Source organism: Carassius carassius, chromosome 50, assembly GCF_963082965.1.
Source record: "Carassius carassius chromosome 50, fCarCar2.1, whole genome shotgun sequence".
NCBI lineage: Eukaryota > Metazoa > Chordata > Actinopteri > Cypriniformes > Cyprinidae > Carassius > Carassius carassius.
The window spans coordinates 13,691,830-13,706,190 of NC_081804.1; the positions used below are offsets into that span (position 1 = coordinate 13,691,830).

Genomic DNA, 14,361 nt, shown 5'->3' on the forward strand with positions numbered 1-14,361 from the left:
TTCTCAAGCTTCAAAGTATAGCCTGAAGACAGTAGAACTGTAAAAGGTTCAATGCCTCCTATAAGACAACTTAACAATCCCAAAAGATCTTACATAACGTCTTCATCTATTTAAAAAAAATGGTTATGAAGACATTATGCAGGATTAGTTCAGTTCAGTTGTTTCAATTTAACATTGCTGTAAGTACTGTCTGCAGGTTAAGTGAACATGCAACTACAGAAGTCAATTCTTGCAAATCAGGGAAAGGTCCATTTGCAATTAAAGACACGTTGTACTGATGTGATTCAGGTCAAAGCCAAACGCTACCGTTACATTATCACTACAGATTAGGGCTAGGCGATATAGCTTTAAAAATGTTTTTTATTAAAAATGTCTTTTCAATAAATAAAACAAATGTTTATATGAAATTATACTAATAAATAATACATAAAAGTAAACAATATGTGGAAAAACATTCCAGTGAAAATTTTAATGTTGATGCAAACAATACCAATATACAATAAAATAAACTGTATAATACGTAAATTTTTTACTTTATATTAAAAAACAATTATAAAAATATGAAAATTGTTAGTATAAATTAGATAAATCACTGAAACATTTATGATTTGACTCCTTAGAGTGGATATCAGTTAGTTCCTCACTTTCCGCGCTGCCACTGAGATCATTTGCCAGTTTAAGAGAAAGTTAACGTGCCTAGAGTTTTTGACTCGTACATTACACGTCACATCCTGATGTCATGTGTCATTACGGGATCTTTACGGGTTGTGTGTAAAATCACTGGCAGTGTGAATGAACCAAAATCTGACGTTCTGGGAACAATTGCCGGGACACATTACCCATGTATTATGGGTAAAGAGTGCATTCAAATCGTCACACATTCACAAGTTGCACTATTTTTTACATAGCCGTTGCATTCATTTCATGACTACTCAATATATCGCCCAGCCCTACTACAGACAGAACAAGCTGAAAGAAATGTCATACATTAGGAGCCATGCAAGAGGAAGTACAAGGCACTTCTACTTATGTAATGGGCCCTCGTCCTCCTGTGGTGCATGTGTACCAGTTACACAGAGGAACACACGCAGCACACGCTTGGGGTGGGTGGAGCATTCATGCAGACAGTGGAGTGGGAGGAGTCAAAGAAATGAGTGATAGACACAGGCAAGGCTGAGAAAGAAAGAGCTGGGCTGAAACGGGCCGGGAGCGGGTCCAGCTTCCGGTGGTGCTGGTACCTTTGGATCTGGGCCAGGAGGAAGCAAATGGTGGGGGTCATGTGTTGGGGGCTGAGTGAGCTCAGGTTCGGGCTGGGGGTCGGGAACAGGGACAGGGCTGTTAAGGGAGTCGGCCTTAGGGGTGACAGACGGCTCCTCTGGGTCCGTACCCGCTAGTGGCGCAGTAGGTTGGACAGCAGGGGGTGCTGCTGCCTCTGCAGAGGGAGGGGGCGACGAGGCCAGAGCAGCCTCAGCTTGCTGTGGAGTACGGGGCAAAGAGGTTACAGACACACGCTGCCAACAGCACCAGCTACAACTAGCAGGTAACTAACTGGTAGCTACTGAAAGACCAATAAGAGTTTGTCTGGAAAAGAATGTCATCTGATCATATAAACTAGTTCACATCAACTGTCTTTAGCTATAGAGGAAGCAGAAAACTAGTTAGTGGTCCAGTCTACTGGGGCAGAAAATAAAGGTTTACATTTCAGATAACGTCCCAAATAAAGGAAAATGGGTTTTTGTTCTGTTAGATGGCGATTTCTACTATGCAGTACATTTTCTAATTCTGATCATGTATTTATTTTATTAGGTAATAAATTAAACCCAGACAGATAGAATCCTTATTAGTAAGAATCACCAGCGAAAAAATAAGACAAATTTTAAATCTTATGTAAACATGTTTTGTCGTCTGGTTTTAATTCAACAGATCGTTATAAGAATTTATTGTACACGCAAATGCAATTTTCACAACTAAAAGAGTGTATTTCAAGAAACGTACATTATTTTTGAGCAGATTATATTTCTCAAGTGGTATTTTCTAGTAACATAAAAAAATAAGTAAATAATGAAATTGCATATATATAAATATATATTTTTCCCTTTTCTATTTTAAACATTTCAAACAAAATGTTTTGTGGGAATATTGGTTTAATTGAGTATTCTCAATCTTGAATTAAGTATACTTTTCATCCTGTCAGTCTTCTGAATTTCTTAATGACTAACAAAGCCCTAAAGCCTAACTTTATCCCTTTAACTAACAAAAGCAAGTTCCTTAAATGACATTATCCTCTAGAAAGTGATATCAGCCAGATTTAACAATAGATTTGATATATTTTTGTGATGTTTTGTGCTATTAATTGGACTTGAATCAATCCATCTTGTTAGATTAAAAAAAAAAAGAATATATTTTAAAAGACTCTTAAAGGCAAGATTAAAATATAACAAGCTACAAAGTAACCTTATATAAAACAGATAAATGATAAATCAATCAATACATTCAAATTTATCAAGCTAATATTCTTGTGTAAACTAAAATATCAAATAAGGTAATAAATGAATACAAATTTATCAAGCTAACATATGCAAACTAAACAAATTTTCAAAAATAATAATAATAAAATAAATAAAAATTACAAAGTTGCTGCCCTAGTGTAAGCTGACACTCATCATTAAGCAATGGCTGTTCCGTCCTGTCAGGTTCCATCTTATTAATTTTCTTGCTAGTATGTAAACAAGTGTCCGAGTATCTCTAATAGAAATACTAGATTAAACTACAACGTTTTTTTATGTATTTTTTTATTTAGAGAGTTCAAAAAGCATTGCATAGCAGAAATGACCCACGTTATTCTAAAACGTACAGAAGTCCTACTGAAATGAATAAAGTAACCAACACACATAATACTACTCTGTATGCTGTACCTGCTGAGGCGCTGCCATCTTAAACCCGGCTGGGTCAATGCTGTTAACCGACTCCAATTGTGGCACAGTATGCTGGTATCTTGGGTACCCAGCTGCATCCTGGATGACCGGCAGGTCCTCTCGGACTGGTTCGGACGAGCGTGTGATGGCAGGCTCACTGGGCAGGCCCACCTCATCGTTCATGGTTTCATCCAGCTCCTGGTCAGTGTAAGCCCCGCCCTCTGTATCGGTGTCCTCATAGTCAGAAGTGTGGCGGCTGTCGGTGCTGTACATGCTGTACTCACTGCCTGGTGCGGAGAGGTAGGAGAGGCGGTCATCGTGGATGTCAAGGTCATCGTCAGGAGCGCCATCTGCCTGCAGGCGGAGAGGGGGAGGGAGGGATGGTTAGGATGAGTTTGATGACCCACAGCAGTGGAAATGAAATGATGGATGGGTGAGAGTGGAAACTAATGCATATCAAACGCCTTGTATCATATATATCGGCTGATAGTTTTCAGATTTATTAAGTTTTTCCAATAATAATTATGTAATTATTATTAGGTAATTATAAGTATTATTTATTCAGTTATACAGTTTACTAATGCATCCAACAACCCATTGGGCCAAACATAAATACCGATAACCCAAACCGATAATTATAAAATTCATACAGCCTTGTTGATATATAAGTCAACTACTAATTACAAAACATGTATATAATCATTATTTATTCAGCAATTGGCAGTTTTAGTGATATCAAAATAAAAGTCCCAGGCAACTGCTGATGATAAAAATAATAATTATAAACTATAAGTTAATTAATTGGCCTTACCTATATACAAATTGACTGATAATTACAATTACAATTTTCAATACAATTACAACCCTCATTTAAGGCAGCGCTTCCCAAACCTGTTCCTGGAGGCACAGCAACAGTACATAATTTGGATGTCTCCCTTATTTGACCCATTCATTTCAGGTCTTGGAGTCTTTACTAATGAGCTAATGAGTTGAATCAGGTTTGTTTGATTAGGAAGCGTCTCAAAATCTGTACTGTTGGTGTGGCCAACAGGTGTTTGAGTGGGGATGGGAGGCTCTAGACAAAGAAGCAACATCTAGAAAGTGAGACACAAAACTTTAGAGAAGCTTACCTTGCCCTCTGAGACCCAGACCAACTGGTTCTGCTGCTGCTGGATGGTCTCTTTCAAAGCACCGTACCACCCATCGTTCATGTTGTTTAAGTTGATGGTGGCTAAAAGGCCAGGAAGTCGTAATTTACTATACTACAAATACACTACAAGTGATGCTTGCATTTAAAATAATAACGCTTATGGTGCTTTTGTAGCTTGCAAAAGTTCCCAGTTCTCCTTCATTACATGGACTAGATAATCCTGAACATGCTTAAAAATTTCTACTTTCATGTTCAATTGACTAAAGAAAGTCTGACAGTTTTTTGGGGTCTACTCACTGGTGAAGAGGTGATGGTTGTTCTTTCTCAGTTTGAGAGCACGCTCATACAGCTTCCGGGCGCTCTTCCTGGACTCAGGACATAGCCTTGTCCTCATGTTCTTGACACCCTGCTTGCTGTCGGGATTCAGGAACACCACAATGGGGTACCACTGAGCATAATTCAGACGATCCACTGCGTTGGGGGTGATGTCCAGCACTGCATGCTTCTCCTAGTAGCACAAACAGAATCATGAGACATCAGCTGAGTCTTTGCAGGGTCCGTGAGACTATACTCACGAGCTGAGCAGATGGAAAGTGGGATGGCAGTTAACTAAATTATCCGAGTTCATACTCACTCGGTCAATGATCTGTTTAATGGTATGGAGACGTATGATTCCAGAGCTGCGCTGGTCTGTGCCTGCATCTCTGGGTTCACTCTCTGATAAAAGGAGAATAAGATGTTTTATAACTTAAAAAAAGAAGAAAAAAAATGCAGAAAACCTCACTACGCAGGACTTACTTGCAAGTTCAAAGACATCAGACTCCTCTCTGGACAGTTTCTCTCTTGCAACATCCGCAATAGGCCCGAAAATGACCACTGGCCTCAAGAAACCAGCTTTTTAAGAAGAAGAAACAACAGGTTAACAAGATTTCAACAAAACATTTTCCTTCAATGCAAGGCTATCAGATTATTTCCTGCAAACATTTACAGACAAACTGAAACTGATTAGCAAAGCTTCAAAAATAGATGCTCAAATTCAAAATAACCATAGCAACTGAAAGCCAGTCTATAAACAGCAGGGGTGGGGGAAAAATCGATACAGTATAGTATCGCAATATTTTCTACGGCAATAATGTATCGATACACAGATGCCAAGTATCGATCTTTTAGTATACTATTTGGTAGATTAATAAAATATATATCTTTACAATACACTAGATTGTTTTGTTGAATTTATTTCTGATGAGGTCAGCTGGGTCACCTTCAGCATGCAGTAAGTTAGTAAAATAAAGATAGTTGCACCACGGATAGTTATCAGGAAAGCCCCGTCTGCGTTTAAATCGGATGTATGGACTTACTTCAGATTTGTAAACAAGGAGGGGATGTAGGTAGGCATGCACCGAATTTTTGACATCCGAAAACAGTTGGCTGAAAATGCGAACAGAAAATATAAGCTACATATAATAATAATAATAATAATAATATAATATATGGCGCGCCCGCCCGGCAGTGTTCAGTGTGCATGTTTCACTCTCCTCGTAACTGGGTGGTTTGACGCTCTGCTCAATATTCCGCTCTATGAATGTGCCGTCTGCTCATGTTTCAGTTCAGAATTTTCATTTCATTGCATCCCTAGGTGTAAGACTACATGTTTAATTTAATTTATATTTAATAGTAATTTACTTTCAAATGCCTCAATTGCTGAAGGGTCTGCACAACTTTTTTTGTACAAGTAAGTTGCACTGTTGTATCGCAATGTATTGCAGAATATCGCAATACATTTAAAATTCCAATAATATTGTATCCTCACACAAGAATCGTGATAATATCGTATCGTGAGGCCTCTGGTGATTCCCAGCCCTAATAAACTGCCTCCGTACCTTCTCGAAGCACCACTCTTTCATAAGCGGGGAACTTTGTTTGGACGGGCTGAGCAGAGAGGTCATCTCTGCTCTTCCTCAGGTTGCGTTTGGAGCTACGGAGGCCTCTGAACCTCCAGAAGTCAGCCCGATCCCCTCCTGGAGTCTTTGGGAGAGTGTATTGGACACTCGATAGCTGTTCAGCCCTGTAGACAAACACAAAACAACAGCTCAAACTTAAATGACTCAACACTTCAAACGGATGACTCCATGCAAACTAGTACAAAGGGCTTCAGCACCTATTCTTGTTGGGGATGATGCCCCGCTCCACTTCCTGGTGGTTCTTGCCGATGCGGATGGCGAGCCAAGAGCCCAGTTTGCCGTTGTAAAGGGTGTCAACCACTCTGAAGACCTCCCCCTTATTGAAGCTCAGGCCGTAGGGTGACTCCTTCTCGTACTCAAAATGGGTCCTGATGTAGAACGAGTCACCTACGTCAGACTCTACAATGCGTCTGTATACTGGGAAGCAAAGAGATTTATGTTATTTGTATTTTGCATTCCTGATAAAAAGCTTGAAACAGTTTGACAAGTGTCCAAAATCCAAAAAATATATAGTTTAGAATTGCACTCATGCTCATGTGCATCACTCGGATTGTAAACGGTAAGAGATAGTAAGACAGCTTTTGGGGTTAATGGTAAATGTAGATCTACTGTGTGTATTGTGGCTACCGCTGGTAGCATGGGATAGTCGCTTCAATAATATTTTTTATCATGTCTAATTATTTGAACGCATAAAACAACTTTATTTTTTAAGGAATAATCACACAACATTTCTTCCATGTTTTAATTTTAATAGTAAATTCTCTTTGTTTGCCAAAAAAAAAAGTTTGCTTAATTTTCAGTAATTAAAAGACAATTAAAATTAGGCTTCTTTAAGAAAAAAATTATGTTTGTTTCATTTCAGTAGTAGTAGGCTGTGTACATTCTACTGAACAACAGACTTCAAAACCGGACTTTTATTTTGACTGGTTGCAAAATGAATGAATACCTTTACAATTCTGTGCATGTGATATGATGATTTTGCTCAAATCAAATGGTCAAATGTTATTGTGAATGGATTCCGTGATTCCGTCTGCGTTTTCTGCATAGCGGGAAACACAGGGCCCTACAATTACACCAGCACAATGTATACTCTCACACTTGAACTGCTTCTATTCTTGAACACTTAATGATTATCTAATCAAAATAAAAGAGCAGTGCTGAGTCTAGGAGAACTCACCGGTATCACACACTCCGGACGCATCGCGTTCAACTCTAGCAGCGCTCTAAAACAGTTTATTTATTCACCAAACAGACACAAGTTTACTTCAAGAATAAACAATGCGGCATAGATAAGTTTGAAGTTCAGTGTTTAAAAAACGGAGCAAATGGAAAGAGCGATCTGTATTATAGCTCTATAAGTGAAGCATACAGACTTTATTAGAGCCACAGAAAGAAATATTTTGATGAAAATGCTCAATATACTATTCATTATGTATATTAACAACGATTTGGGCGGATATAATGTAATTTAATGTTAAACTATGTGAATGGCCCTGTGAGGCAAGGCAGGATTTTCTGTTTGAAGTTTCTCGCTCTGTTCAGCATGCAGCGTCACGTGTCTAAACACACAGCACATGCTGTCAGTGATTTCAGCCACTAAAGGCCGCTCTCGCACTGTATAATGAAAACAGAGCTTTCTCAGCCACTCCAGCAACGGACACAACCCGGGAAAACAATCAGCCAGCTCAAGCAAGGAACGAAACGCAGAAAACTATCGGCATGGATTTTTGCCGATAACCGATTGTTCCAGCAATTAACTATCGGTGCCGATTAATCGGTCGACCCTCTAGCAGACATAGTTACAAATATTGCTATTTAAATATGACAGGCTCATAACTTGTCAGACATGGGAAATGCAGTTGCAAATGGATTTTGCTTTTTCATTTGAAATTTAGCAGTCACTGTGCATTTGCAACAAACCAAACGTTTGTTTGTTTGACAAATCAAACCCTGTCGTAAATCAAGTCACAGATTCCAGATATGTATCATGTATTACACTAGGAAACATAAAGTGCGTGCGGGACACTTGATTTTTGCGTCATGCAGACAGTGCATGGCCTGGGCAGGGAGCAGATTACCAAAGTATGCTTTAAGCTTAATGGTTTACAAACAGGAACTTTTATGAGCTGACATACCATCTTTCTTTTTCTGGGCCAGGATGGTGACCTCCTCTCCTTTGGGCAGGTCCAGCAGAAACAGCACTGCCTCCTCACGAATGATGTTTGCAAAATCCACATTGTTTACCTGAGGAGGGTTTGAAGAAAAGCCATTTAGAACAAAAACTCTTCTCTAAAGGGGTCTAATGAATGAGAGGAAGGTTTTGTTTCTGAAAACTGTGATTGTGTGGTGGGTGGAAAGGTTTGTGAGAAAGAGAAGGTGACAAACGTTCTGAATAAAGAATAGGCATGTTGGAAAAACCCAGAGAGGAAGAGAAAGCGGCTGAGTTTGGCAGTGAGGAGACGGAAAACAATGTCTCCAGGGAAACCATCCTGAGAAACGGCAAACATCTTTACACACACACTGAGGTTTAACAGATCTATACAGCACGAGAGGGACATTTGGGGAGTGGGACCCACCATAAAACCAGGACTCCTATTAAAGAGCCCATAAACAGAAGGTTATAAAAGCCGGGACACAGAATCTCTCTTCATCCACAGACTTTTAAGAGTCCCATGTGAGTTATTCATCACAAGAGCTAAATGCCACCACAAACACCTTTAGGCTCAACAGCTAAGAAACTGTAAGAGATGACTTCAGTATAAACCAAGCAGGTATCCGCATAAGATAGAAATACCCATTCACACACACAGCTTTAGAATGAATGACACTAAAAATCAGGCAACATTTTTAGGCATCTCTAGGCTGCCTGACCTGAAACCTGTTCCAAATAATGGATTAGGGCTGCACGATAAATCACATGCGATATTTAATGCGCATCTTTGTCAATAAAGCCAGTTCTGTAATAGGAGGTAAATCTCCATCACCTGCGCGCTTTCACATGGAGCAGCATGAACTACACAGAAACATTGTTAACTGACAAGCTGCGCAAAAACACGATCATATTTTGCGCATGTATTGCTCAGCTTGTCAGTGAGCACCTGCTCTGTGTAGTAAATGCTGCTCCTTTACCTCACTGGCAAAATTTAAGGCAGCATTACGTGTTATATGCAGATATGACAATCCCAGAATGCACTGCGGTGAACTCAAAATCCAAGATGGCAATGGATGGTGGAGTCAAAGGGAGTGTACATTATTATATTATATTTATATTTTTATTTCTAGAGAAAATCGAGAGATCAGCCCAGAGTTATTATAGTTATCTAAAATGGAAACCATTAAAAACATTTTTTAATTGAAATAAACATTAACTAAAATAATTTCAGGTAGTTGCTAAGGCAACATTTCTCATTTTCATTTAGTTTAACTTAACTTAAATAACTACACTAAAACTGAAATGAAAAATGTGTAAACTTTATATGTCAAAACATACGACAAATTTAATAAAACTTCGATTGAAATGAAAATATAACAAAAACTAATTCAAAATATTGATAAACTACTGTATAAAAGTATCTCACCAATAACAATATAACACTGGTTCAGTCAAGGAAAACATTTTTGTATATTTTAATATATTTTTTGTTTTTTAATGCAAATATTTTGTGCATGTTACAAAAATGTATATTATTATAAAAACAAGAATTTCCAGAATTCTATTTTTTCCTTTTAACTTTTTTTTATACTTAAAATAAGACTTTCTAAAGAGCAGTGAATCAAACAGCTCCAAGCTGAATCAATGCAACATATGAAGCGAAAAAGTATTTAATTTTTTTTCCCCAAGTCAATCCATTTCTAACCTTTATATAAAGTGTTTTCTGAAATAAGTTTATATTTTTTTCAAGACATATAGACCCTTAATTTATTTGTAAATGACCAAACTTACAAAATCAGCAGGTGATCAAATACATTTTTTCCCCACTGTCAGCTGTTTAAGAGTGAGTTTGCAATGTTTCATGGGAGTGGCCAGTCACTGTTGAGTTCTTTTGCCAGAGTTTTCGCTTCCACAGTAACACTGACTGCTCTGATTGGTGGATCGTACGCAACCAAGAGTACAGCAACCCGATGAATTAACCGCTGTCAAGTGCCCTTTATAGGTAGCTTCCTATACAAACAGCTTTTAGGCAGAAGTTGCAGTAATTAAAAACTCAGATCTCTCACCCTGAGAATCTGGTCTCCCTCCTCCAGGCCCTCTTTAGCAGCAGGACTGTCCTCCAAAACTCCTGCCACAAATATCCCAACGTCATTCCCGCCAGCGAGTCTCAACCCCACGCTCTCGCCCTTCTTAAACTTCACCAGCTTCATGCTCGGCCTGAGGGTGGACACAAAAGCATACATTAAGGACACTTCATTCTCAACATCTCTAAAACACTGAAGTTAGTAACACGCACCGTAAGATGCTGTCATCATGTGTGACGCTGGGCACTGGGGCGTCTGCCGGACTGACTGGCAGGTCCACATCAGGCTGGCCGGGTTGAGCGTACACAGGCTTGGGCTCTGAGAAGATCAAGGCACACTGAGTATTTGGATAAAGTACACACACACACACCAAAATGTCACCACAGGAGCGTGTCACGCTGTGGGAGGACACAAAAACACCCAGCGGGACAGAGCTGGAGTGAAGACACTGTCACAACTGACAACTGACAGGCTGCTCATCACAGCCTGTGCACAAACCCAGGCTGAGAATAATGTACATTAATCAGAGTGTATTCATGTGTAGTGACCCCTGACCTGGTAGAGGGGGGAGCTGTTTCTCTTCTCTGGCTGATGTCTGCTCTTTCGTCATCTCCTCCACCATCTTAGCAGGCAGAGGAAGCGGCCCAGCCTTTGAGATCCTGTCTTCATCACGGCTTCGGTGACTGTGGGTGAAGAAAAAAAGACAACACAGAGCAAAGCTGTTAGAATTCCACACACTGAAAATGGGCCATTTTATATTTTATTGTAATAAATCTGTGAATTAATTATTCTTAGAAGCTGTTTCTTTTTAATGATTTGGTAATGAACAAGTACCCAAACGCAGCTGTGAACGCTTGAATAACAAAGAATGTGGTTTGGTTACTTAATTCGTAACCTTGCGCTATTTTGACGGTAACAAACCCAAGTACACCAGGGGGCGATACCATCGTATATATGTGCTATTATACCAGAGTCAAATTTAACTACATTGCTCGGCAAGATCTGTTGCTCCACCATGACAGTAAACCCACATTTACACAAATATCCATTATAGTGCCCCCTGTGGCGACGCTGAGAATGCGTATACATAAGAGAAAGAAAAATGCCCATCGCAACTTCATGTACTTGGAAGAGTTTGTTTCAGGCTGTAAGTTAAAATCAATTAATTAAAATTAATTAAAATTAATAATACACCTGTATACAAAACACTGAAAATATGTGGTACAGTGTGGAATGAAATTAGCTTTTGTGCTGTTCGGTTAAAGTTTTTGATGATTAATGCATGCTCTTGTCTCAGCAGGACAACCAAAAACAACACTGCTGTTTCCACACTATCAAGCCTAAGCACACAACCCATAAAACACGGTTTACACTGAAAGATAAAAGGCAGATGAGAGCGAGGTAGATGGGGAGAGATGTTGTGTGGCTACGGCAGCTAGGTAGTCTTGAAGGTCACAGCTGTGCTTTGCAGCTCCTTCGTTGGACTTTATTTAGCCAAGCCCATCTGATCTGGAGCAATGGAGGAGACCGAGAAAAACAGGAAAGAGAAAAGGACTCCAGGTCTCCAAAAATCAGCACATGGCCAAAGATGACAGGTCCAGCCTGTGACCTTTATTGTCACGGTAGACAACAGCTAGCGACATCCACGGACTGCAGAAACTGTCCATCTCTGCAGGACCGGGCCGCCACATGTGGTCCTGTTTTATTCATGACAATGACGAATATCTTTCCCAGCAATTATAGTGTGGCTCAAAAAAAAACCCTTGGCTGATGACATTGAGGATGTGTGCGTGGCGTAACGCACTATACCTCAAAGTATTAAAGCCATCACTATCCGCTCGAGGGCCTTTACGGATCCCATGATTCATAAAACTATGAAAGAAAAGATAGGCATTGTTGAGAAGGACATCACTTGAGGTTACCAATTATGTTTATTTCAAAGAACTATTACATTCTGGTATAGGAATGTGAGGAGTATTTTGGTCTGCAGGAAGTTCATGTTGGCATCTGCCTAGTCTTGCGTAGCCAGATCTTCAGACTGACGGCTGAAGGTCTGGAATCCATGGCAGCTTTCATTGGTCAAGGCCTGCCCATGAGGCCGTCTGACTGACATGTCAAACAACCAATCACCGTTTGTTTCGTTCAGAGTCACGTTTGGGGCTTGGAAATGTAGCCACAATAACAGACCGGTGTTTAAAACTCTTGGACATATTTTAAGGATTCTGTGCTGCAAACTAAATATTTTACATACGTTTTTAGAATCCAGCATTTAGTTGATCCTGAGAAGCGCTTGTTGTCACAGCTGTAAACACGACGTCTTTCTTCTTTCGTGAGGGGGTTTGACGGCACTGCATCTTTGTTTCCAGGCAGAACGTTAAAGAAAGCGAAAAGTCTCCTGGAAATCCAATATAATTCAACCAATCTGATGACAACTTCAACACTCCTGAAGAGTTTCCACTTCTGTGTGCTGTATGCCTCAGACGTTTAGCCAACGGTCCGTGGGCATGACGTCTGAGGCTGAGACTAGCACCTACTGTACCTAATTTGGTTTGACTGGATGTACAGAAATCATCATCATTCAACCTTTTGTCCTCCCTTTCAGGAGTTTATCCTACTTATTTTGCAACACACCAGTTTCAAAACACTGGTGTGATTCATTAGTTTTCAAATGAAAGAGAAAGGGGAGGAAAGAACTTGGTAGGGCATCTTAAAAAACACAGTCTTTCCTCTTTGACTGACAATCCTGCTTTTTCCACACTATTTTCCACTAAAATCGACTTTGAAATAGCAAGTTGAAAAATGCTTGATCTCATTCTTTCACTCTTAAAAGGTTCAAACAAAGGAGGTCTACAATACTTCCCAATGGCAGTTGCTCAGAAAACGCCATGTGACTAATGACTAATGACGGGCTGATGGCACCATAAGAACGCCAACAGACCCAACTTTTTTTTGGTAGCAGACAGGCAAAAATATAAATTGATTTTGATTTATGTATCTTCTCTTATGTTCTCAGAGTGACATGAAATTCTGCTGCATGTTCTCAAACATCCCGTCTAACAGGGCTCTCTCAAAGTTGCGAACAAACATCTTCCAGTAACATTAATAAAATGTTTGTTAAAACTTGCTGTGAGTTCTAAAAACACTTTGCACAAAAACATTTATACACTGTTCATTGAATGGTTTGTCTGAAATGTTTTAGTTGCATGTTTAACTACTTCATGTATTTCACGTTTCGCCTGAGCGCCAACCTCCCGCTCTCTCTCGTGAGGCCAATAAGGAAGTGACTAAAACCGCAATTCATCGACTGGCCGCTTGAGGCTGGCTGCAAAAGGGAGTCAGTCCCATAGACTCCCCATGTTAAAATGCCCAACTTTACAGCAGGAAAAAACATGTTTACAGCCTGGTTCAAAAAATTATTTTGGTCTAAATAGCTAATTTTGCCCTTCATGACAACTGTGAGGGGGGTGAATCTTTTTAGAACTCATCCGTTTAAATTATATTAAGACTTAAAGTTCTGCATAATTAAGGGCGTGGCCACTTGAGTGACAGGGAGATTGCCGCTGCTGACACTGCCGTCGTGCTAGGTGGGTGTGGCTACAGCAACTAGCTCCCGCCTTTTTGCCCATTTTTGATTGTCCGGGAGAGTCGCGCGGTGACGCGCTGCCAAGATGGCGACGGCCTGCTCTACACACTTTAGGCTTCAAAAACACACTTCAGGAGTCTACGGGTGACGTCACGGACACTACGTCCATGTTTTTATACAGTCTATGGTTTCGCCAAAGAAAAGTTGGATCTTGGACTTAAATTTGGCTCCTCAAATAGTTCCTTTCCGTTAAACGCATTGATTTCTAAACCAAGACAACAAAATGTTTGCAAACCATCAACAATCTTGTTGGATTGAGGGGCAAAAAAGGCAGCTTCCTAAGTGTTCAGGACACAGCCTGTCTTCAAAGATTCTAATTTTTGGTGACTTTTCGCACAGTGCAGGTGGTCCTACAATCCTATTGGATGACTTTCAAAAATGGTTGGCTGAGCAGATGTGCCAGTAATACCGAGAACTCCCTGAGGTAGAGATGAACTACTACAAAAGATGTTAAAA

General features: G+C 39.9%; 1 protein-coding gene across 12 annotated transcripts in view; it reads right to left on the reverse strand.

Annotated features, from left to right (window-relative positions):
• LOC132133042 (tight junction protein ZO-1-like) overlaps positions 1–14,361 on the reverse strand; it is a 92,683-nt gene that overhangs the window by 11,091 nt on the left and 67,231 nt on the right. For 10 of the 12 annotated variants that reach the window (XM_059545719.1, XM_059545711.1, XM_059545708.1 and 7 more), the window contains 12 exons: positions 10,818–10,945; positions 10,475–10,580; positions 10,245–10,395; positions 8,162–8,270; positions 6,224–6,443; positions 5,946–6,130; positions 4,864–4,959; positions 4,700–4,782; positions 4,363–4,573; positions 4,046–4,146; positions 2,916–3,269; positions 1,239–1,475 (listed from right to left, as the gene is read on the reverse strand). In XM_059545719.1, the coding sequence (XP_059401702.1) occupies positions 1,239–1,475; positions 2,916–3,269; positions 4,046–4,146; positions 4,363–4,573; positions 4,700–4,782; positions 4,864–4,959; positions 5,946–6,130; positions 6,224–6,443; positions 8,162–8,270; positions 10,245–10,395; positions 10,475–10,580; positions 10,818–10,945 (1,981 nt within the window). The remainder of the gene's footprint in view (positions 1–1,238; positions 1,476–2,915; positions 3,270–4,045; positions 4,147–4,362; positions 4,574–4,699; positions 4,783–4,863; positions 4,960–5,945; positions 6,131–6,223; positions 6,444–8,161; positions 8,271–10,244; positions 10,396–10,474; positions 10,581–10,817; positions 10,946–14,361) is intronic. The other 2 variants (XM_059545718.1, XM_059545715.1) reach the window with 1 other exon arrangement.